The sequence below is a fragment of the Macadamia integrifolia genome, chromosome 3, assembly GCF_013358625.1.
Source record: "Macadamia integrifolia cultivar HAES 741 chromosome 3, SCU_Mint_v3, whole genome shotgun sequence".
NCBI lineage: Eukaryota > Viridiplantae > Streptophyta > Magnoliopsida > Proteales > Proteaceae > Macadamia > Macadamia integrifolia.
The window spans coordinates 8,663,625-8,689,886 of NC_056559.1; the positions used below are offsets into that span (position 1 = coordinate 8,663,625).

General features: G+C 36.9%; 1 protein-coding gene across 2 annotated transcripts; it reads right to left on the reverse strand.

Annotated features, from left to right (window-relative positions):
* Nucleotides 1-698: 698 nt before the first annotated feature.
* On the reverse strand, nucleotides 699-10,536 carry LOC122073633 (polyadenylate-binding protein RBP47-like). Of its 2 annotated transcripts, none has more exons than XM_042638242.1 (6): nucleotides 10,017-10,536; nucleotides 8,865-9,345; nucleotides 1,707-1,774; nucleotides 1,494-1,624; nucleotides 1,295-1,391; nucleotides 699-1,108 (listed from the first exon to the last, which is right to left on the reverse strand). In XM_042638242.1, the coding sequence occupies exons 1-6, from the start codon at nucleotides 10,323-10,325 to the stop codon at nucleotides 932-934; spliced, it is 1,263 nt and encodes a 420-aa protein (XP_042494176.1). In that variant the 5' UTR covers nucleotides 10,326-10,536; the 3' UTR covers nucleotides 699-931. The 2 variants fall into 2 exon arrangements, with proteins under 2 accessions (XP_042494176.1, XP_042494175.1); XM_042638241.1 differs by having other exon boundaries at nucleotides 1,707-1,789.
* Nucleotides 10,537-26,262: the final 15,726 nt, after the last annotated feature.

The following is a 26,262-nucleotide window of genomic DNA, read 5'->3' on the forward strand; positions in this document are numbered from 1 at the left end:
AAAAAAAAAAAAGCCATTAGACCACATGCAACCCATACCCGATTGACACAACCCAGATCCTCCTCCTCCTCCTCCTCCTCCTCCTCTTCTTGTCTTCTCTCCCAAAAATCAAAACAAAATCCTACGCACCCTTCTCTTCTCAATACGTTCCAATTCCAATCAATTTGTATCTGTATTGGCCGAGACCAATATGGACACCGATACTGATATATATATATATAAGACCGGGAAGCCAACGACATGATAAATTCCATAAAAAAGATTAACATGCAAAGATGTGTACCAGATTATATATAATAAATAAATCATACCTGGCTTTTCCCACTTTGCATAACTTCCCATTTATCAACGCGACACCTTCCCATTAAAATTTTGCCTTTTCGGCTGTGAGTAGCTACAGCTTTACAAACCAAAGGATCAAGTAAAAGAAGAAAAACCATTGTATCACTTCCGGGTAGGAAAGAGATTATCCCTCTCTCGGGGTCTCATCTAAGCCCCTCCTGCACTTGGGGGATCCCCTAGTCTCAAGAACACACTAATCTGTAGGAGTCCACATTCACCCTCAGTCCAACTGCCTCAACTACCTTTAGCCATCTAAAACATAATACACTTTTGACATCCTAAAAGAGCATCCATGGCCAGAAACAAGAAGACTCCCTCAAAAACTGATTCAGGCTAACAAGATTAATCAATCAAAGTAATAATGAAGCATGCCCCCCATGGTAAGAAACTTTCGTTGCCGCAACCTCACAAAATTTCAAACAAATGTTAAATAAAATCCTAAGAACAATTTGGTTTGTCAAAATTCAATTCTGGGCCATCACGAGAGTCCCATGATGATTCAACAAAACCCATAAAACTACAGACATAATGGAGCACGAGATCCTAGTGTGACAATGTCCATGACTACAACTAAAGCTCATTGTGTTATTCAGCTAACTTGTGGTTGGTTTCCATACACTGGATAAGCCCCATATGCAGCAGCAGTAGCAGCAGCAGCGTACATGGTTGGGTCCTGAGGTGGCACAGCAGCATACCCCCCATATCCATCATACATCTGCCCACCGTAGTATGCACTGTTCCACTGGCTACTAGGATCCGCTCTCATCTGTCAAAATATAGCATACATAAACTTAGTGAGAGAAAACTTGCAATCACAACAAAGGGAGAATAGCTCCACATTTGGTGAATTGATCGATGAATGCACAACTGACAATGTGAAACAGGCACTAAGCAGCAAACCCCAACCACCTTAAAGGAAAATCATTTCTTAGTATCTGATATGCCCATTTACCTGCTTGTTTGCTGGATTACGACCCCAAGATAGACGAACAGTCTGCTTGCCAATGACTGTCCCATTCAACCTCTGTAATGCCTCCTCAGCATGGCTTCTGCAGAGAGAGAGAGAGAGAGAGAGGTTCTTTAAAATGGATGAAAAGATACTACAGCTACATAAATTTGATGTCCCATGACATGTTCAAACCCAGATATACCTGTTAGCAAACTGTACAAACCCACATCCTTTTCCAAGAGGTATTTTTACAGAGGCAATCTCTCCATACTGAGAAAAGGCCTGCCTTAAATCCTCATCAGTGACACTGGAGTCAAGCCCTCCAACAAATATCTACAATAAAACATGGGTTAATGGAAGAAAAAGGTGTTTTCTGTTGACTCTCAACAGGATCACAGTAGAGAGCCAGACTCACAGTTGTGTTGCCAGAATCGCCATCAGACTGCAAGCCCTGAGCAGAAGCACCATTTGATGCATATCCACCTACCAACACCAAAGCTAATTAAAGAAAATAAATAAGATTAAGAATTTGGGTTGAAAGAACTAGTTATACAAGTGAATTACCTTACTACCTACAACTTCAACTGGAGAGAAATAAGTGAATATGGGACAGCAAATCACCACAGCTACTACTAAAACTAATGTTATTGGACTCAAAGTCACTACTACATGCTTTTACTTTTTAAATATACAACCACAAGATTGTCCATTAGGTCTAACAGTATCCAAATTTTTTTGATAAATATTAACAGTCCATTGGATTTAAAATACCATTAAAGGTCAGATATAACCTAATTGAGCTTGAATCTCACTGCACATATGTCAGATTTGAGCAATCCACCCATAAGTTAACTACTGCCATGATTGTCTTGGTACACATCCAATATCCACTGGATATAATATTAACTGAATACACTCTAGACGGTACTCTGTCTAAAACTATGCCTGATACAAGGTTACATCTGGAGCTCTTTTTTTTTTTCTTTTTTTTCTTTTTTTTTTGGAGGGTGGGGAGGGTGGGGATGTTGGGTGAATAAAATTTCGTAGATTTGTATCTCAGATTTGTCAGTGATACTGTTAGAAAAGTCTCATTTGGACTGGACTATGACTTCTGAACTTGAGATCATAGAGTATCTCTTCAATGGCATGCAATAAGCCATAAGCACCTACAAGAAAACACATAAATACATTCAAATAACACAGGTCAAAAAAATACATAAAGCAGCATTTTGACCTTTTAGATAGCACCACTGAATCATTTATACCATATAAAAACAACTTTAAAGACCCTTTTTTTTTTGGGGGGGGGGTCGGGAGGGGGAGGTTTGTTTTGCAGATAAATCACATCACCATTGTATTCGAATACCGCACATGCATAAGTATTACATGGCTCCAAATGTAAGGTTCCATTGTTGCACAGTTCACAGGTGATCTCAACAAGTTTGAAACATCTCACAGCATCCAATTTCATGAGGCTGCAGCGTGACAGATATAACCTGCAAACATGACCATTTACTGGGCTCCCTCCCCCTAGAAGAACTTGGGTTCATGGTTGTCATGCCACCAGAGATGAGGGCAATGACCAAGTTGCAAAAAACTAGGCAAGCGCAGGCCTTGATCACTTTGAAGGGACTTGGTGCCTAGATGAGGCCTTGACAACTATGCTAGGATGCAAATTAAAAAGGTTTGGAGTGACATGATTGTTACTAAAATTTTAAAGGACAAAATCAAGTAAGTGAATTCCTAATTTTTGACAATGATACACTATCGACTTCCTTGACATCCTCATTCTTAGGTCAACTACAATCTAATGCCATCCCGGGTTCAATGTTGGGGGGTGGAAGCAACGTTTTGATTCTGATGTGAGCAACGCAAAAAATCAATCGGTAAGTGCAAGATCGACAAGAACTTAAAAAAATGTACATACACAATAGGCAAGAGATTTACATGATTCAGCAAAAAGGCACATCGCAAAGTGAGATCCAACTTCCACTAAGAATCAAGAGAAGAGAAAATATTGCAACCCTTGCGATTTAATGCCCAACCCAAGGCCCCATGTAAACCCTTCTCTCATCTCTTATTCACTCAACATCTTCCCTTGGCTCCTTGCTAGTCCTTGTACACGTGTAGTCACATTGTACTTCTTGGACTCTTACATCTTGTCTCATCACTACCTTTTGTAGACATGTCTCCTTTTATAGACTCATCCTCTACCTTATTGCTTTATATCTTCTTAACGAAAACCCACTAACTTTCTCTCCTCAGAGAAAATCCATTAACTCTCTCTCTCTTTTCTTCTCTTAGAAGAAAACTCCACCTTACTTAATACCTTCAACCACTAACCACTCTCTTAGAAGACTCAACCTTGTTGAAGACTCCATTTTTCCGTTCTCTTGGAAGAAACAACCTTATTGAATATTTCATTCTTCCACTTGCTTGGAAGACTCAATCATTTGGAGGGCTCCACCTCCTCCATTCTCATAGAGACTTCACCCATCTTGGAAGACTCCACTCTCTTGGAGACTTCACTTCACCGCTCTCTTTTTTCATGGTAGAGAAAACCTACCAAAAAAGTGATTGTCAACATATATGACACTTTCACACATGGGCTTAGACCCAACATGGCCCAACACCAACAAATTCTAGAGATGTGTTGGGTGAAGAATATGGCCAAAATGATGTGGGTGTCAACCATTCGAGGTACTAGTACTAGAGATGTGTTGGGTGAATAATGCAGCTGAAATGTGATGATTTTCCAGCAAGTCTTCAAGGTAGCTACAACAATAGCCAAGGTCGAGATTGTTGGATTTGATAGCTTTTATTTAGACCAGTTGAAGGTATAATTCAATGGTCTAGATGTGCTAATGGAGAAAGTGAAAATTTGTTGGTGTCGGGTCATGTTGGGTCCGAGCTCCTATGTAAAAGTGTCATATGAGTTGGCAAACACTTTCCTTAGTGGGTTTTCTCTACCATGAAAAGAAGAAAGAGAGTGAGTGGTGAAGTGAAGTCTCCAAGAGAGTGGAGTCTTCCAAGTTGGGTTAAGCCTCCAAGAGAGTGGAGGAGGTGAAGCCCTCCAAATGATTGAGTCTTCCAAGCAAGTGGAAGAGTAAAGTCTTCAACAAGCTTTTGTTCTCCAAAAAAATAGAAGAGTGGAGTCTTCAACAAGGTTGAGTCTTCCAAGAGAGTGGAAGTGGCTAGTGGTTTAAGTCAATAAGAAATGTGGATTTTCTTCTAAAAGAAGAAAAGAGAGAGTTAGTAGGTTTTCTCTAACGAGATAAAAAAGCAACAAGGTAGAGGATGAATCTATAAAAGGAGGCAGGTGTCTACCACAAAGGGTAGTGATGATCCAAGTGAGGAGCCAAGATGTGAGGACAAAGTGAGAGTCCAAGAGGTACAATGTGGGTGCACATGTGTACAAGGACCAAGGCTCAAGAACTCGTTTTGTTTTGGTGTACCACTGAAACACCGAAATTTAGCCAAAACAATGTTCTTTTTCCATGTGTTTCGCACTTTCACTTGGCCATTTTAGGGTCTAATGGCTGAAGTGTTCAAAATTAGTCTAATGAAAAAAAAGAAATGACCGAGGTGGCCGAAATTTTTAAGAAATAGTGCATATTTTGGGTCGAAATGAGCAAAATTTCGAAACAAAATGACCGAAATTATGTACTTTTGTGTTTCATATGCCATTTCATTTTGGTAAAAAAAAAAAAAAAAAACCAAAATATCTAAGATTTCGGCAAGATATCATCGAGTTTTCAAAACATGTGTACATGGATACGCAAGGAACCAAGGTGAAGATGTATAGTGAATGGGAGATCGAAGAAGGGTGTACATGGGGCCTTGGGTTTGGCATCTAATCACATGAGTTGTAATCTTTTCTCATCTCTTGATTCTTAGTAGAAGTTGTATCTCACTCTATGAACATAGGCGATTTCTCCAAATCATGCAAATCTCTTGCCTCGCGTATGTGCATTTTTTTTCTTGTTGATCTTGCACTTACCAATTTCGTGCATTGCTCACATCAGAAGCAGAACGTTGATTCCACCCCACATATTCCAAAACCCTAAATTTGGGTATCTATGGACCCATAGTGAAAATCCCGTCAATTCTCAGCCCAATTAATAACCCTATGGGAAAGAGAAAAGTATTCTAGAGCAAAACAGCAATTTAGATCTGAGAAGGCATTTCTGGAAATTAAAATGAAGTAAGGTTTAAATGGAAATAAGTTTCAGCACTAAAGATATTTTTGTAAGATTAGCAAGTATAGGTGATTCCTGGAGAGATCTGGCCAGAATCGATTACAGGTCAAAACCCCAACAGGTTGCTGGTTTCGGCGTCCCCTCTTGGCTAATCTTCAAGCTCTTTGACTGGGGGTCTTCAAGTCTTCAAACAACTTGTATTCAACTCTCAAACTCTCTCTCACAAAGTTAGATTAAAGAGAACAAAACAGGATGGGATGATGTGGGTGGAATGGACTTTCTCAATCCTGGGTCTCTCACTCATAGTTATCTCAGCTGTTTGAAGCATCATTTCTCAGGAATCAATGATTGTAATTTCATTCATTCATTAACTCTCAATTGGTTATAACAAATCCACTTATATAGTAGAGGGTACAGCCTTAAAACTTAGAAGAATCCCAAAATGGAAACTAACACAAAATAGAAACTAATTGACTAAAACAATAAACTACCAAAAAACACTAACTTGTTCACTGAGAAAATAGCATAGGACAATAAAAGATCCTTCTAGAAGACTAACTCCACACTCCAACTTGTACTTTCACTGCTCAAACCACAAGAGACAAAAGGCAGCAATAAGGGAGCTCGCAAGAGAGAAAAAGGCAACTATTGATGGCTGTTGTTGCTGGATCGATGGCTGCATGGGAGACTTCTAGAAGGCACCAATTGGGGGAAAAAATAATGCAGAAAAATAACATAGAATAGCTGGTTCGATGGCCCTACTGTATGGACCAGAACTGGACAAAATTAGGCCAGCTTTGGGCTTGCTCAATCAGCCCGGTGCTGGCTGCTTTCTTCCTTCTTCTATAATGTAATCCAGCATGTGTGTCTACATCAAAAGGATTACTAGAATGATCCAAACAAATAATTAAATTCCTAAATACTCATGTTGAACCAAAATCTATGTTTGGACCTGGTCTTTCTCAGTCTGGGTTTCTAGATTGAGTCATGTCAATCCAGCCATGATAATGCAACTGCATCGCAATCATAACAAAATCTTTCATAGTCTTCTCTTCAGAAAGATACGATTATATATTATTCTTCTCAGCAACATGACAGAATGCAAAGGCATGTGCTATGAGCCATCCCAGCTACTGCTACAGAGGCAAGGGGGGAGGGAGAGTTTTCTCCCTCTTATTGAGCTGGTCTAAATGTGATATGTGTCTGGCAGTCTGGTTTGCAAGATGATTCCTAGTAGAAAACCATGACAACGAACATAACACTATAGCACTATGTTCTGAATTATAAATAGCTCACACATCATCAAACCAATTTCCCCTACCACAACATGGCATTTATCCATAGGGATGTTACATTACATTCAGTGCTGTTGAAGCATCTCAAACTCTTGAATTGGAAGGAGGTGATAGTTTCAATGAGATGGATCTGGTTGGCCATGACGATCCCTAGAAGAAAACCATTACCACCGACATCACCAAACCAGTTTTCTCTGTACAAAACATAATGTTTATCAGTAGGAACATCTCATTTAGTGCTGTCAAAGTAACTCCAACTCTTAAATTGACTGGTGAAGAAATCTTTGCGAGGTAAGCAGACCTCTAGAATTTAGATTAAACTTCAAAATTACCTTTCGGAATCCAACTCACATCAGAAATATCATAAGAGAGCACTTTTTGTACTTTTGCATAAGATAACCAAAATCTGGTCTGGAATCTTTGCAACCATCTCAATGCTTCCAAGGTTGCAACCAGTGAACATATCCAAAGAGATGAAGAAATTGGGACCAAGATAAGCAAGTTGCTTTATCAGGGAACAATAGAAACAGGAAAAGGATACATAAGTCATCATACTTTAGCTTTGCTGCTTGTTTAGTACCGATATAATGTATGCCTTGCAAGAAAGGCAATAGCAGGACATTTAATGTTAACACCGCAATCAATATCAAGAAAAAAATACAGCAAGGCCGAAATAGCCAAAGTAAAGTTTAGAGATCCTATACTCCAGGATGCTAACCCATTCTTAGGAATCAATACTAAGCACAAGGATGACCCTGAAGCTTCTTCATTCTATGTTTGCTCGCATAGCAGGCATTTTTAACACAGATTTTTCTACACCAAAATTTGGGGAGCAGAACAACATGCTGAAGTAAAAGCAGACACAACACAAGGTAAGCAATGGCTCCCTGAAATTCCATGCAGAAACTTATAAAAACTTACGTCTCTCCATCATGATTCACCACCATCCAACTATCCAACTTTATCACAAGTTTTCAAGTACTTGAGTGAGTTGACAAACTGAATGCCAGTCACTGTACCAGTCTACTAATAGCCATATCTTTTGTTAAGGAGAAGACCTAAGATTTCTCTCTCATAGATCTACCATACAAAGTCCAGCCTTACTGGTCTCCTTTTAGTGCCTTGAAAGTTGCTACAACAATACCTGAGCTAGACGTACAACCTTACATTTTTTTCATCAGCATTCACTTTTATTTTCACCTCTACAGCCCTGTCAATTAAGCAACTGGGTATGCTCATTTCACCAACATGTTATTTTCCAATGTTGTTCAACCTTTCTTTCATAAAGCATGCCTAGCCTTGCTACCTGTGATTAACATTTCCCATCAACTTAGATCAATGCATAACGCCACACTTTAGAGGTAGATCCACCCTTCCATCAACCACCAACTTTAACTCTAGAGGCAACATCCTTCTCAATAACCAAACTACAGTGGGAAAACGAGGGGAGGCTACTTTATGTATCTTGAACAACAAACTTAACCAACACTCATCTCGACTCATAATTACTCCTAATTTGTACTCACCTATATTGCATTTGTCTCATTCTCTTTAAAAAGTATGAATCCTGAAATGGCATTCACTAGTTCTAGAACTAAATTCACCTTCTTTCAAGTCTGATGTATAAGAACTAAAACCCTTCTCCTGCTCAGAACATGAGGTAAAAGGAACAAAAAACCTTGTCAACTAAAATGAGGGTACACATTGTATAATATTAGAAACCATGAAAGTAGTCTCCGAAAACAACAGAAAAATCCAACAAAGCTAGGTTGCACCCTAAAACTCTTAGGATTTCAATTCTTAATTAAATGTAAAGAGTTTGTTAATTATCAGAAACAACGAAGTACAGACTCTCAGGAGAAAACGTTTTCGCAAAAAATCAGTTCTGAAGTTGCAGAAGACATGGGTCATATTGAAATATTAAAGAAAAAGTAGTGATATACTCAAGACGAAATGACGGAGAGGATGAAGAACAACTAACCTCAATTTCCATCCTAGACTAACAATAACAGACTGATAAGAAAAGACCTCTGTAATTATAACTGCATTTGAAAAACAAGAATAGTTATAATCACATACCTTGTGAAGAATATTGCTGTTGATATGCAGACGACTTCCTTGGTGTTGCCACACCTACACGCATGGCCCTACTAGAACAATATACGCCATTCATTTCAGAAATAGCCCGTGACCTCTCACTTTCATCACCAAACCTTACAAAACCATAACCTTTTGTACGCCCAGTATTTGCATCAATTACAACTTTGGCACCTTTAACTGATGGATACCTACTGGAAAAAGTTTCTTGCAACAAGGTATCAGTAACATCTGATGCCAAATCTCCAACAAATATTGAACAATCAGACCCAGCATCTGTACGCCTCTCACCCGTGCTAAATGATGCCCAGTTCAGACGGAAGGGCTGTTCCGTGTTTGGCATTGTAGTGCCATTGTAGCTCTGCAGAACTTTCTCAGCTGCAGCCCGTGAAAAGAATTCCACAAATCCATAGCCCTCTGACTGGCCAGTCTGCTTATTGCGGATAACCTTAATGGAGATTACCTGAAAATTTTCAGATTCCAACAGATCAATTGTGATTTCAAGCAAAATCAGGTCCAATCGACCTGGTAAAGATATGGTTAGGAAAAATTGACTAAGAAAAAAAGAAGGCAAATTTCCAATTCGGAGATACATAGAATTCTTTCCACCACTTCTTCCCACTCCCTGAAATTACTCCGCTTCCCGGATGAAAATTTGGAAAATGTAAAATGCCATCATATGAAAAGCTACAAATGAGGTTCACTCAATCAAGAACCTTTCTATTCAATGTTGTCCAACATAAGAATATAAAGAACAAATCATGATGACATTATAAATTTTCTAGTGCTAGTGCCATGTCCATCTAGTAGAGGATTGACTCGCAGGTATTCTACACCCCCACCCCCAACACCGGGATCAGACGTATGACAACAAAGTATTCAAGATTCAAGTACATGCAGACTCTCCCATAAAACCACCTCACTCAACTCCAAGAAGCATAAAATTTATTTCAATTCACGTAAGATCAAGCCTTTTACCTTAAGAGCAGGTTTTTTGAGTGGTTGGGAGACGTGCATAATCATATTATTTCCATATCAGCCAAGAAATGATAAGGTAACTCAACCAATTATAATCAATACGAGATTTTTAATTTGAAAAAAAGGAAAATAAAACAGAACTAAAAGGGAACTAACCTCGCCGGTGTGACCGAAGCAATTATTGAGGTAATTCTCGTCCATCCAATAATGAAGATCACCAACCCAGATCGTTTTGTTCTCTTCGGCGGATCCATGCTGTTGCTGCTGCTGCTGTTGCGTAGGTTGCTGTTGGTGATGGTAAGGCATGTAGTGTTGCGGATAAGCCGGCGGCATCATCTGGTGCTGCATCACCATTGTCGCCGCCGGATACTGCATCGCCATCCATTGTTGTTGCTGCTGGTGATGCTGCTGTGGCTGTTGCTGCTGCTGGTGCTGCGGATCAGCCCCGTTACTTGATTGCATCATTTCGTCTGGTCTTCTAGATTTCCCTCAATATCTCTTATCTCGTTCTCTCCTCCAAAGTCAGAAACCTCTTCCACAGAGAACTAATGATTTGATCAAGAAACTAGGGCACAAATCTTCGACAGAGAAACACAGAAGGGAAAGAAGAGGAGAGAAGAGAGAGAGAACCAGATAGCCTGGCCTGGTGGGGAGCAGAACCAGGGTTGTAAAGAACTATAGGCTCCGTGTACAAAGAGGATTAATAGGAGATGGTGAAAGCTGAGGCAGCCCTCGCAGGATAGGAGATTCGTTTTGAACGGCTATATTGAAACATAAAATCATCCCTCAGCCGTTCGATTTTGATAGACCGGAGATACAGGGCTGCGGTTACGGTCGCTTTCCAGGATCTGGTGCCAGCTACTCTTCTTCTTTCACCCGTCAAAGCTACTTGGTCGCGTTGTCCCTGCATCACCGTATAGAAACATCATTAAGTGAATTTTTTGTATTAACAGGGGTGAAGTTATCGTATTGCCCCTTTAGTGTCTGAGTGCCAGGACAATTAGGGCAAGTGTTTTTTTTTTTTCAAGAGCAGTCTTGTGCCCAGGGCCATGCTCCCCCAGAAGGGATACAGTGGTCATTTCATACCCCTTTATCTGTGGCGCAAGATGTAGCCTCTGCCCAATTACCCTTTGGATCAGAATCTTAAAAATGGATGGAACTGGGTTGTTGTAGCAACTTTAAGATAGAAGATCCCAATCTAACGGTATAAGTAGGGGCTTAAAACTTGAAATTGTTGACTTTGTTTGGAGGTGTGGTGTCGTAAGCATTGAGAGGATGGAATTTTCAACCTTCAAAAAGATTTAAATCAACCTTAGTACAGTGGTCACTCGTTACGACTTACGAGGGACCTCTCTACCTCAGTCTGGATGCACTGTATCGGAAGGTGTTGGAAGTCTGAATTGGACTTTGGAGAAGAAGTGAAGTACCCACAGCGGTGTACAAACAGATGGTGCAAGAGATGATGAAATGGGCAGCACAGAGAATGTATGGTAGTGGCACAAGCAACGAAAGAAGGGGGTTAGGATTATGATGCACCAGAAAGTTTGTTGCCCTACAAAATCATTATCATCATTATCATTGGTCCAACATTCCTTATATTTTTTTTTCACTGAACTTTACAATTTACCACACCTATAGTAAATAGGAATTCATTCACTGTGGGGCTTTAGAGGATCGAGCTCCTCTACGGAGAGGAACTTAGCTGAGAATTGGCGGAGATGATTTTAGATCGAGACATGTCGATCACGACACATGTCATGATCAGATGGGCCAACAGGAGTGTTGCCGATTGAAATGTTGAAAAACACCCAGGGATTTATTTCTCAGTATGATGGCCATTTTCGGTCCTTCGTTCGAATGATCGAATTCTCTATTATGCTCTCAATTCAAACTGTTCCAGTGTTTGCAACACACAGAGAACGAGAGAGAAAGAGAGATTGAAAATAAAAACTCAACACCGGAAATTGAGAAGATTTTGCCATAAAAGATCCCTGAATTTTTTTTAGATTTTAATTGTTCCAATTTTTGGCCGGAGTTGGACGTCTTTTTGGAGTTTAGACTGAGAGATATCTTGAAATGCAAGATTTTCAGGCGATGGGGAGTCAAGCAGGAGGTAGAGTGTTCGAAGTAGACTGGACAGCACGTCCGTTGCCGCCAAATCAAACCCTGAAATGCCCATGTTGCGACTCACTCAACACGAAGTTCTGCTACTACACTTATAATCTCTCTCAACCTCATCATTTTCTGCAAGAATTGTGGTAGGTACTGGACCAAAGGAGGGAGGGAGAAGAAGAAGAAGGGGAAAAAGAAGTTTAAACCCTCGCTTCATCTCCCATTTGATCGTGACACATGTTTCGATCCACATTTCTCGATCTAACATCGTCTCCGCCAAATTAATCTCCGTAGACGAGCTCGATCCAGCTTTGGATGGATGTAGGAGGGTGTTGTTAAGGATGTTAATTGGTTCAGTTTTGGTGTATATGGTGTGATTCGATTCGATTCACATTTATTTGGTTGAAATTAAAATCGCATCATTTACTAAACGGTTGTACTTTTTGGAACCGCAACCGTTTAGTAAATGATTTCGATTCCATGATTTTTAAACAATGTCTGTTTCATGGTTTATTCCATATAGTTTCTAAATGGTTAGCAATCAGTTTGCTAGTTTATTTGCATACTTACTAAAATTTGTTTTTGTTAATAAATCCTTCAATCTTGTATCAAATTAAATGAAGCATCGAACAAGTAAGGATTTAACTACATAACTATATAATATGAGTAAATTATTGAATAGACTGTTGGAGAGCCTCTATGGTCCTTAATTCTTCCCTAAATTAAACCATTATGTTTTGTTAAAACAACCAAATATTTAATTGTTATACCAGTTGATCGGATTAATTTAAACAGTTTAAATGGTTCGGTTTTCATGGTGTCAATTTGGTTTGAAACCAATAGGTTAAACAGTTAAAACCGACTCGACCCATTTAATTAATCGGTCTTAAAATTGAAATCAGAACTGAACCATTTACTAAATGGTTTTGTGGTTTCGGAGTAAACGGCTCGATTTGATTTCGGTAAATGGTTTCGATTTCAAATTCACATCCTTTGGTGTTGCGAAGATAATTCAAGGAAATATTGTAAGGATTTGTAAACCCTAGAATGGTGTAGTGGTGAACCTTCCTCTATAATGTAGGAATTTTTTTTTTCCATTTTTTCACCTTGTTTTTGTGTGGTAATGAGTTCCATCGGTGATTAAAATATTGGCATTTATTGACTAGTTTAATCTGTTATAGAACCAAAACTTAGCCAATATGTGAGAAACCCCTATTTTTGGAAGGACATAATTTTTTGTCTAATTTTGGCATTTGTTTTAAATCTACGTACAAACGATGTGTTGTAATACTTTTGAGATACATAGCTTTTGGGTACCGGCAAATAGAACATTATTCTATAACTTTAATTCCTACAATGATGTACATACCCTACATACCCTCCTTTCTTAATGAAATTTATTTTCTTCATACAAAAAAAAAAATACTGTATCAATGTAATGGTATATATAGGGGTAAATTTTCTAAGAAACTATTTAAATAAAGAAAAATAAAGTAAACCTACCGGAGATGCAAGATGATATATATTGGTATCGGTTTGGTATCAACCCAGACCGATATGGATTTTGATACTAATATTACTATTTAAACAATGGTTCCATTTCTAGAATCTAAATTTTTTAAATTATTTGAGGTATAAGATTTCACTTCTCTTTCTTTTATTTCCCTTACAATTAGAAGGAGCTCTATTTTGTCGATTATAGTGACCCAGGCAAAAATTGAATTGAATGAACATTTTGTAGAATTGCAACACTAAAAGTGATACAGAAGGTTATAGAAAAACAAGAACAAACAATGCACAAAGGTTTATGAGGTTTGGAAAGACTGTCTACGTCCTTGGTGATATAAGATTCTACTTTACTATCAATGGAGAATAAGGTTACGGCGCTCATCCTTACACCTCTCAGTAGTTTTTGCATTACAAAGAAAGAAAAAAACCTCATTGCAAATATATAGCAAAAAACCACCGTTCTGTCCTGTCGAGGCTCGTGCACTAGTACTTCATGGATTAAACTGTGACAGAATACACGACATCGTACACCAACACATTTTCTATCTTAATATTTTTATATAAATGGTATAAAGTTGCATATTGGCCCTTTATCTGTGTGATCACTCTGATCGAGTGGAAGGAAAGAAATGGAATGAGGTACCACAACCACGTTCAAGAAACAACAGATTCTTAGCATAATCATCTAAAGTATTTAAATATCAACTCAATTACAAAATCTAGCAACTAAAGCATAAAAGGATCAAGTTTTTCATCACCCACAATGAAGAGATAATCACTTCATTTAGGGTTTTGGCACTCAGTTGAGAGTTTAAACAATGAGAAAGGTTGTGCAAACTGTAAGATAACAAAATATGGGAGTGAAAATGGTTGTCTTTCTCATTGAGCATTATCCTTATATGTACAATTATATAGTAATGGTTACAAACATAGGGAGACAAAATTACAACAACAACTAACTGCAAAACATGGTTTGCATGAAGTTTCACCCCCTCATTAACCATGTTATGCAGTAGAGAGAGAGAGAGAGTTGGGGGTTGGAGGAGCTCCTATTTTGGGAAGCCTTGATGGCTTGTGTGCCTCAATATGTGCTTACGAAAGAGAACAATTTCATCTTCTCTTTAATTCGGACACGAATAATTGAATGATTGCCCTTGTAATTCTGTACAGGCTCCTCCGTTTAGATGAAAAAACTAAATATGGAAAGTAAGAGTTGAAGAGAAAGTGGGAAAAGAGTTTATTTGATAACCCTCTAACATAGATGACTTACAACTAAAAGGTTTTGACTAAGTTTGGTGGTTTTTGAGTCTCCATCAATTGGCCATTTTATATTCCTTTATTAAACTTGTGCCTCTTGAGTTTTTCATGCAAGTCCTTTTTCCAATGAGTAAGAATAAAAATAAATTTATTTATAATCACAAGGATCGAGTTTTTCTTTCTTTAGTCGACTAAAGAAAAGAACATGTTCCTCTCCCCTGCATGTAATCATCCCACTCCATTTTATACCATCCGTGAGATGTGATCCTTACACCACAAAGGTGGTCTCCATGTTGGGGATCTTTTACCATATTAAACATATGAATAACCCTACAGTATTTAGAATACAAGAATCATAAAAGATATTTAACAATGAGTATAGTCCCTAAACCAATATCAATAAAATACTCCCTTCATATATCATAAAATACATAACCATATAGATTTACCATATCTATAATAATCAATGGGACATCCATGAAATGAACCATAAATGGAAATAGAGAAGTACCTGTGTAAGTTTAGAAGCCCCGTGAGCATAGCTCATGAACGTCTGTCCCATGTGGTTAAACATTACTCCCATGAAAATGACAATGACGAACTACACAAGTGGAGTCCTTCTACTGAGATCTTCTGTAGCCTTTTACTCTAGGGTTTCCTCTCTTTCTATGCACTTGCTCTTATGAGAAAATCGTGCTCTCAAAACCAATAAGGCATTAAGCAATGGCTGCAGGGACCGTCAGTATTCTATTTATAATAGAATCCCTAAAACCTTATTCCATTCTCACAATGGAAAGAGCTAGGAGTTTCCTAATTAGAGTAGTTCTATAACTGCTTGGGTCTAATTGATACTGATGTCTTTCCATTGACACTTGGTCAAATAATCCCAATACTGAACACCACTCAAACAAACTTTGATTAAATCAATAATCTCTACTGTTGAACAATAGTATAAAATACACCTCAATATACGGCATATAACTATTTAATATTACAAATAATAGAAAACTATCACTCTAAATCACCTGAAAACATATATATATATATATATATATATATAAGGAATTGATATCATACTTGTGATCACATGAAATATACATTTCCTTATAGGTCATTTATTGATCTAAAGGTAGTAAACTTTGATATTAATCGACACTTAGACAAATCTCCTACCTTGAAAACCTCACAGGTAGTAAATTTTGATATTAATCGACACTTAGGCAAATCGTCTTTTCTTGAATTAATATCTTACTTTGGCATACTGCCATGGCCAACTGTCATTTCTATAGATTTAGGTTAAATACCCCCATAAATTATAAACTTTGACAAACCACTTGTGGTTAATCACCACTATCATGGATTTATGTTAAATACCACCATAAATCATAAACTTTAGTAAATCGCCTGTGGTAAACCACCACTTCTTTGGACTTAGGCTAAATATCACCATAAATCACAGACTTTGGCTAAATACTGTCATACTTCACAAATTCTGACGAAATATCGTTAATTACCTTGACTTATCGTCAATTACTTTGGCTAAGCACTGCTTAGCAGGCACAACTTTTAAACTTTGATTTTTGTCACCATGATATCTTTGGCTAAATGAGATCATAAAACTCTCACTAACCAAGCATCAAAAATCTCAATAACACCAATGTCAGAAAACATGGTTCTTGAGCACTTTGTCAATAAACTTAGATGACATCACTTTTGGGTAAATATCACATTTACTTTGGGAAACACACAATTAATCTGAATATACCACTTTGGTGGGTTTCACTCATTCTTATCATGTTTTTCACATTAAAAATGAATATATGTACAGAAGTGTGTGCTTTAATGTGTTTATTACACAACCAGGGACAACACAAACAAATGAAACATAAATGTACATAAATAATTCAGATAACGGAATTTAAGATAAAATCAATTCAAAATTACTCCAAAGTCATCATAAATTTAATAAGGCAACAAAATTGTTTCTATTTCCCTTCGATTGTGCTTTGATAAACAACAATACCTGTTTGGGTTTCCTGAAAGCTAAAACCAGATCAAATAACCCTAAAAATCTCAGGTATGAAACATACGCACCAAATAATCGGGCTACAAATTTTAATATGTACATCTAGCAGATAAACTACACAATAAATGTACATCTAGCAGATAAAACACACAAGAGTCACAAGCGTAACTACATTTCTATCATTTTGGTTAAGAATGCACTAGTCCTCTTGTAAATCCAAATTTACTGTGAAAATACAATTACTTTTATCACATATGGAATTAGAAACCTCTAAGTTATAGTCATTTCTATACATGTATTTTATTTAACTTAGGTGACATCACCTTTGGACAAATGTCAAAAACTTGTTACGCTTGGAAAACCTACGAAATAATAGGATGTGCCACTTTAGTGGATTCCACCCAATCCTTTCATAGCTTTCTAGAAATATACTATACAACATAAAATGTGCGAAAGCTCACTCCCAGTTTAATTCTAATATATTTATTCATCATAGGGTGTTTCAAACAAAACATACAAGTACAAAATGACATGAATATGAATTTACTATATATTTCAGCCATAAATAAATCTTCAATCTCATGATAATAATAAATCAATGCAAAACTCAAAATAGTTCTTTTGAATGAAAAACAATATAGTACATTGAGTTTATTTTCCCACTAGCAATCTAGTATACTGACCTTCTACTAGTAACATCCTCCCACTAGTTACCTAATATATCGAATTTGTCCTTCCACTGGTCGAGCCATATAAAATAGCTTAAGATCTATATTCTATCCTCCCACTTGGTTCGACCAGTCATAAATTAATCCATTTATTGGAGAACACAATTCGTTAAATGTGACATACATATAAACTTGTTCATATAAGCCCAAAAACAAAAGAAAACCAAACATTTATCAATTAATGTTCATAAATAGGTTTTTAAATAACAATGACAGTGTTTGAGAACTTGGTATTAGATTGAACAAAATTGATACTAATCCAACCCAACCAATCCGAATTGATCCAATCGGAATACAAAAATAACACATTAAATAAATCTATAACTTATGGTCATACTCGTGAAAACCCTCATCCACCCTATTTTCATTGATCAACTATCCAATACATTTTAGGGCAAAAATCTTTACTTTAAAAGCATAATACCAAACTATTGATTTGGTTTTTCTAGTATAGAAAACTAAGTATTTGAGGCATATGTAGACCTCTATTCTCAAGCCACTTTTAAAGACATTCAGTTTAATGGTTCAACCCAAGGAAGAATAATCCATTCAATATTTAATTAATGCATGTAACATCAATAAAAGTAAAACCAATATTACATCACTAACCATTACATAACCAGAGTGTCAACTGAACTACATTCTCAAAAACTACAATGACCGTGGGAGCTCTGCAACTTTAAAAATTACTGTCACTTTTGAATAAATAAAAACTTTTAGGTTAAAGTTTGCCTAGAGTACACTTGTATTTATGCTTATCTTTGCCTTTGGGCAAGTATTATCTAATTCCTGTCAATAATTTTTTATGTCTTTGAAAATAAGAAAAACCTTTGAGTTGTAAATCTATTGCAGTAATCTTAGATTTTACCACTTTGGTAGGTTCCATCATTTCCACTGTAATAGCTTACAACTGCACCTGATGGCTTAAATTTGAGGGTTATTTAAACATTAACTAAATATCATTTTCTATGTAAAAGAACAAGCATATAATTATTAATAAAATAAATATTACAATACTCAATTATCAATTACTTCAAGAGTGTCAATCGGAACTATATTCCTGACCTTTGGGTCTGAAACATACTGGTCCACTCAAGTTTCTGCTATTACTGCGAGACTTATTCTAACTTAAAAAAAAATACTATCATCTTTGGATGGATATCATCTTTTAGGTTTAAAATTTTCTATTATGTTTTTCACTTATTTTAACTTTAACTTCTCTTTGATAATGTTACTTTTGGGTAAACATTAGCAACCTTGCTACCAACCATTATTCTCTGTCTTTTCAAACAAAGAAGACTTTTGATTTGTATTCTATTACAATAAGGTTGAACTTTACCACTTTGGTGGATTCCATTCAATCTTACTCCAATAGTCTACAAATTTATTCTGATAGCTAAAAGTGGGATTGTTTAAGTATGAATAAAAAAAATATTCATAAACAAAAGCATGAACTATCATTACCAATAATAAACAAGTTCATATTCTGATATGCAAGTAATGTATGAGTTGGTTTTCTTTTATTTATTCCAATTAATAGGAAAATCATAAAGAATCATAAAACACTCATACTTGTAACTTATACAAAACAGACCACACAAGTTGACCAAAACTAGGCTTATAATATATCAAAACGAAGAGTACGAAAAACTGAACTCAACGCAAAAAATCAGGGTGAAAAATTCTTCACCGTTTGCCTGTACGAGCCATTTAAAGTTGTAAAAAAAAAAATATCAAAATCAATCTGGTTTGCCCAAACCAACTGGTTCGGCCAAGTGATCTAATCCGGTTCGAACATATTAGTTTCGAGTCAAAATTTGGGTCTTCGAGTTAGAAATCCATGTCAAACCCTGGGTCTTTGGGTCGAGTGGTCAACGACCCGATTAACCTTTGACTGAGTCAAACAGGGTTGGCCAAGAGTTAACCCACTACACATCTGGGTTAACTCGGAAATCCTACCGAGTTTTTGAGTTAACCGGGAGATAACTCGCCACCGTAGTTTTTTTTTAATTAAAAAAATTTTCTCTCTCCTCTAGCAGTCGATTTTTGGTAGTGCATGTCAGCATGTTCGGAGGTTTTCGATGAAGTGTGGTATACCGTCGCGACCGTCTTCTCGTCTTCTACAACTTTCGTGGAGAAAGTTTTTCGATTTGAAACCTTTTAAGTGATGGTAAAATTAGGATTTTCATGATTTGAGACCCAAATCTTATACAAAATTAATTCCTTTGATTTTTTTTTATTCTAACACTATAAGGCTTGGCTCTGATATCAATTGTTGGGGATCATTTACCATATTAAACATATGAATAACCCTATAATATTTAGAATACAAGAATCATAAAAGATATTTAACCATGAGTATAATCCCTAAACCAAGATCAATAAAGTACTCATATATCTTAAAATACATAACCATATAGATTTATCATATCTATAATAATCAATGGGACATCCATGATATGAATCATAAATGAGAATAGAGAAGTACATGTGTAAGTTTAGCTATGAACATCTGTCCCATGTGATTAAACATTACTCCCATGAAGATGACAATGACGAACTACGCAAGTTGAGTCCTTCTACTGAGATCTTCTGCAGCCTCTTACTCTAGGGTTTCCTCTCTTTCTATGCACTTACTCTTGTGAGAAAGTCGTGCTCTCAAAACCAATAATGCATTAAGTAATGGCTGCAGGGACCGTCAGCATTCTATTTATAATAGAATCCCTAAAATCCTATTACACTCTCACAATGGAAAGAGCTAGGAGTTTCCTAATTATAGTGGTTCTATAACTGTTTGGGCCTAATGGATCAATCGGTATCAATTAAGCTCACTTAAAAGTTATAATACTCCACCCTCATGAATAGTCTGAGATGAGGTGGAGTGGTTACCCACAGGGAATGGGATCCAAACTCGAATGAAAATTGACTGACTACGACGGATTCAAATGTGTGTGAGAGGTGTCATAAGGGTATTTTGTGGAATATAGTAAAACCCTATAAGGGTTTGTGAACCATAGGGTGGAATGGTGAATATTCTAGTTTGATAGAGGAAAACTTTTTCCTAATTAAAATAAAGGATCGAGTTTTCTTAAGGTCAAGATTCACTTTGGCCCATCGTGACGACGTACAATAGGGGGAGAGATGGGGGCCACATCTGCATGGATCATCTGGTCGTTTGGCCACCAGTGAAGGAAAACTTTATCCTAAAATGAAAACCAAAAATAGCTTCAAGTTTGACATTGATGTGGACATATTTTTGCAGATCCAGGTTCTATGGATTTGTATAAGTGTTGGCAACATTAATATTGGTTTCATAGAAGAAAACATGTCAATGAATCCTTTCACAAAGGAAGAAAGAGGAAAAAACATTGCAGGAGTGATAATGTTTCTAAATATAGATATCAGATTGATTATATTGGTCATATCGTATCATTAGCAATCGAAACCAATATTAATACCTTGACCAATCTAAATTTATTACTAATATCATTTCAAGGGATCAAAATCGTAAAAAAATTATAGTTCATTTTTTTTTGAAGAATAAGGACAAAAGTCACCGATTCGTTACATCCATACCAATTCGTATCAATTTGTATCAGATCGATATCGGCTGAGACTGACCCCCAATCTCTAATCGATCTAGATTGGTTATCCGGATCATTTCAGGGGTAAAATAGTAAAAAATCGATATTAGATCAATATCGGTATCGACAGACCGATACCTCTGCCAATACTGATACCGTCCCCAAAATCCTTGCTTGGGAGTGATAGCTCCTACTTTCTTTTATTTTTTGGTGGAAGATAGCTCCTACTTACTTATCCTTCTACCAGAAAGCAATTCTCGAGTTTGGAACTTGGTGATCTTCTAATTGTTTTATGATGAGGAATCTGGACATTTAATAAGTGCACATGCAAGTTTGGGACCGTAGTTCATAGATGTAAATATCATGGTTTTTTACTAAAATTAATCTTTTTTAAATCACCACAAATGTGATAAAGCAGGGGGCATTAATTTGTCTCGACGAGCCTGCCCTGAGCCCGACAGGGCATTGGTTAGGCTTTGGAGGCCACAGACGAGTTATGGTTGAGATATCCAAGGGTAGAGCCAGGCTAGGGCCGGCCCCGTAAATATAATTATTAGGGGGCCCGATAATGAACGTATATATCAGCAGTCATTGCCAATGAGAGGCACATGAGCATCTTCAATGTGGGATAATACGTGGGATAATACGATCTTATACATGATGTTTGATCATGTTTTCTCTTCTATATATAATATATATAATTACACATAATAATATCAAACCTATGAAAAAAAAAAAAGAAAGAAAAAGGGCTAGCCAACCTTTCATAAGCTTAAAATAACAGAAGTAGGGATTAACAAGGTCTGACACAAAGATTTTATCCATTGAGACAGCCAAAGACATTGGTTAGAGAAAACCTTGTGTTTATAGAGACATAGCTATTGTGATGCAAACTTTTTTTTTTTTTTTTTTGGGTATAAGTCAAGAGTGTGTTACTCACATAATGAGTGGAGTATAAAGTGAGTAGGTAACAGCGTGACAACTTTTTCTTTGTTAAGGGATGAAGGAAAAGGAAACAAATAGTTATAGTTCTTCCTATATTTGTCACAATGAGGTGAGAATGCAATAGACTTATGCATCCATCTATTTTGGGGAGTTACTTTATCATGCAAGAGAGATTATTGTAAGGTTAAGGGTTTTTTTTGACACCCTCATATTGATTCGGGCAAAGGAGGAAGCTCATTTTCGAATCTTCAAATAGAGGGGGCAATATGTAAGACATTTCACAGTCCTAGGGAATGGTGAACTGTGTTTCAGGTGTAAAAGTACTCCGCACAATTTGCAGAAACTTTTTCCTTTCTTGTTATTAATGTGTTGGCAGTGACAAAGATGAGTAGTATTCTCATTATTTATTGTAGTGGAAGATTTACTTGGAGTAGGTCTAGTAGTTTTTCCTTTTCATCTTTGAAGATTTATTGGTAGGTTAGGCCATGGTTGAGGCCTCGAGTTGGGCCCAGCCTGACTTATTTTAGGTTACACTATAAATTCTACTTGTATATAATGTGCTTGAAAATTTGTTGAGTATATTTAATATGAGATAAATGGATTTGTGTAGCTTTTTTCTTTAAATAGTTAGTTGAGTTGACTTAAGATGAGGATAATTCTAACTATGAATTGAAGGTGTTAGGGTCAGCCCAGCTATGTATGGAAAAAAGATAGGGTCAGGGTCAATTTCTAAAAAAAAAAAAGAAAAAAAAGAAAAAAAAAAGGGGGTCAAGGTCAATCAGGCCAACCTGGCCGGGCTTGAATGGGCTGAGCCCAAGAAGATTGGGCCTCGGATGAGGTTTATAGGCCATGAATTAGGGCCATTGCAAGCATGGACTATGCTAAGTGATCCAAGATTGGTCTAGGGTTTTAAAAAACCAGCTCAATTTGGCCTTGTAGCCGGCCCAATCTGCAAGGCTTTGTGAGTTTAGAGTTGAGAGAAGTATTTGCATGATATCAAACACATTTTTTAAGTTTCAGAAATACTCCTTAATAATAGAAACAAAAAGAATATTGACTCAGAATATTATCTTGGAATAGAAACGTTAACCTTTACCATTTCAAGCATCCTCTCAAAAGTTCAAGTATTTGTGTGTACCCACTTCATTTTTTTTCTTTTAAGGGAAATGACTGGACACACTGCTGGGGTATACAACCTCTTTCTCTCCTTTGGAAAATGACCACAACACCCTTTCCGTTCTAGTCCTCCATTGGTTAAACCGTTAACTCCAAGAAAGGTGTGTCCAACCCTCCTCTTTTTTTTTTTTTTTTTTTTTTCTTTTTTCTTATTATATTTTATTTTTCCACTTGGCTAACTCTACATAGAGTGAAACTTGATCTGTAGGCAGAAGACCTAGGTGCATGTCAACTCATCCTATACAATTGCATAGGCTAGCCTTTTTTAAAAATGTAAATCTTTGCCCTCATGCAATCTCCACGATGCCCATGTAGAGAGAGAGAGAGAGAGAGAGAGAGAGAGAGAGAGAGAGAGAGAGAGAGAGAGAGAGAGAGAGAGAGAGTACGCCCATGTAAATCTTGCAAGCCACATGGGCCAGGATAGATCGAGGCATGTGAAATATGAAACCTCGTGGACACGAAAGGGTAAAGAAGCCCATTTGTTCCCCTTGCGTTTTATAGTTTGTCATTTTTTCTTTTTTTTGCAGCATGGGCCTAAGAAATAATAAAATCATGTATTTTTCATATTTATCCTTTAAAATTGATTTTGTTGTAAATGAATCAGTTTCTTTCCGCACATCACCATCGATATCTTATATTTTGATTAGCATAGGGGTTATTTTTGATTCTACACAATAAGGGGTGAGAGTTAATGATAATACAAGTATTTAATCATAAGATCACATCACTAGTAGTAAAAGGATTCTTCCTTCTCCATGGGTGAAGGAAAACTTAATTTTTTTTTTAACTATAATTTTAATTTTATTTCTGTTTATTTATTTATTTATTTTTTGACTTATAACAATAGTCTATGACGCTCATTTCATTTTTAATACTTTTATTAAGAGAGAAGTTTCCCCACAATGCCAATGTGGAGTGAGGGTGGGGATCTTTGATAGCATAATGATGACAACGCAAAGAATAATATCATCCACATGGGCTCACATGTTCGAAGAAAGAACGAGAAAGTGATAGAAATCAATGTGAAGGCATATGATATATTATCTGATTGGAAAACATTTTACCTTTTATTAATAATGAAATTTCGGATCTTACTAATCCAAACCATGTCCTCTTTACGCAACGATCATAACAACCACATCATTTGTTCACATGGAACAAAAGGTGGGTCATGGAAATGAGTTTTTCCCCATGGTAGTTAATAGTTAACACCCAAATTGAAAGTGAGCCCATCTCAAAAAGCCTCAAGGGTCCAGCTTGGCTGCCATGTCATTGACTAAATATCTTTATACGAGCTTCCATCTCAGTGTTTACTATAAGTCAAACCTGAATGCGTGACCGTGACGTGTGCTCACACATGCATGTACAGTGATGCGAAGGAAGTGGATATCACGTGATGGGCTGGGAGCCAACTATAAGTAACATGGGTTGGGCCATTTTGGGCCTAATTTTCTTTCCAAGATCTTGGGCCCTAACTTAGCTCATCTACTTAGGAGAGCTTTTGGGATGGGCTGAACTCAATGGCCCACGAATAACAAAATTCATGGGCTTATATATTCCGATCCAAACACTGAATTGTGATTATCGTATTCTGGGCCTCTCGGCATACTTAAGTGTTAAAGGTCCATGAACTGCAATGGTCAGAGAGAGAATGATTACTAATTCAATAAGGAATGTGACAGTGGCTTTGTAACTTTGGTTGGTCATTATACAAATTCCAATTCACATGATTAATTCCATAAAAAAAAGAAAAAAAAGAAAAAGAAATAAAGTAAAAAATTACATGATTAATAAGCCAAAATATCTCTCTCTCTCTCTCTCTCTCTCTCTCTCTCTCTACTGAAATTCCAAAAAAGTGCAAGCCGTCCACAGAGTCTTCACCCTTTGCCGGCCAGTCGGTTCTCTCCACCATAAAGCATGCTGTTTCCGTCAATGTCGGCCACCAATTATCATCTCACAAATTAGGGTTTCATAAAACCCAAAAATACTTTCTAATGTATTCACAAGAGGGAGAGAGAAAAGAGAAAAACGAAGAGAGGGTGAGACCTTTTTATTTTGAAGTGGAAGAGAATATTAAGAAAAAAAAGTTCTCTGAACCGACCACGGGGGGTCTCTCCTCACATGAATGACCTCTATGCGCTTATATTGAAATCATTTTGTTGCTTCTTAGTGGTGAGTTCACCTATGCCACTTGCTGTGAGAACCTTATCCCCAAACCAAAATACTTAAAAGGAGGACTACAGATTTATGTACATGCAACTGTCAAAAGACATTGTTTGCTCCCATTCACCCACTGTTGACTTCCTAACCTTGACACTCAATGTAGGATCCCTCTATGAACAAATCCCACTAAAGACTTTTTGAGTCACACAGAATATTCTTCACAATCAAGTCCTCTTTGAATAACTAGTAAGTACAATAGCTTCTCTAAGCCTTTAAATCATGATTCCTTCATAGGCTCTCATTAAGGAAATTTAGTAAGGGTGATAATTTGGAACTGACCTGTTTTGTTATTAAATGGGACAATTCTAGGAGTTGAATTTGAGATCGATTAGTAAATGGGGTTGGACAATATGGTTTTGAGACAAATTTCAAAATAGATCCACAAATTTTAAGGATTTGGCTGGAATTAGAATCGCTACTGTTTGTTTAAGATGCATATTAACTTATATAGAGTCAGTTATTATATAAGGGTTATGTCATATCACAAAGAGACACTTATATTTGAGTGTTTGAGACTTTGAGTGCCCAAGACTGTTAAGGAATTAAATTCAAATCGTCTCATTATCATGCTATGACGTGATTTAGTTGAGAAGTGTTGATCCCCTCTGCTGATGGCAAATGCCAAAGGTTGAGGTGGTGACCAATAGATATATATATTTTTCAGACCCTTCTCTTCTCTGCTGATGACAATGCCAAAGATGGAAAAGATGTTTATTGATGTTTTTGATGTTCTTTACCTTAAATGGGCTCAACAAAGAACCATCCTGATTACCCAGACGTTTGACACCCTTAAAGGAAAGACCTAAAAAATTTCACTAAATGTGCGGTCCCATAGCTAGGCT

What these genes read in the sequence shown, in the direction of transcription:
- LOC122073633 (XM_042638241.1), bottom strand. Translation starts at nt 10,325, where the DNA reads ATGATGCAATCAAGTAACGGGGCTGATCCGCAGCACCAGCAGCAGCAA. An exon ending in GCTTCGGTCACACCGGCGAG is followed by an intron (nt 9,346 to 10,016) that starts GTTAGTTCCCTT and finishes GAAAATTTTCAG; the next exon opens with GTAATCTCCATTAAGGTTAT. An exon ending in GCGATTCTGGCAACACAACT is followed by an intron (nt 1,625 to 1,706) that starts GTGAGTCTGGCT and finishes GTTTTATTGTAG; the next exon opens with ATATTTGTTGGAGGGCTTGA.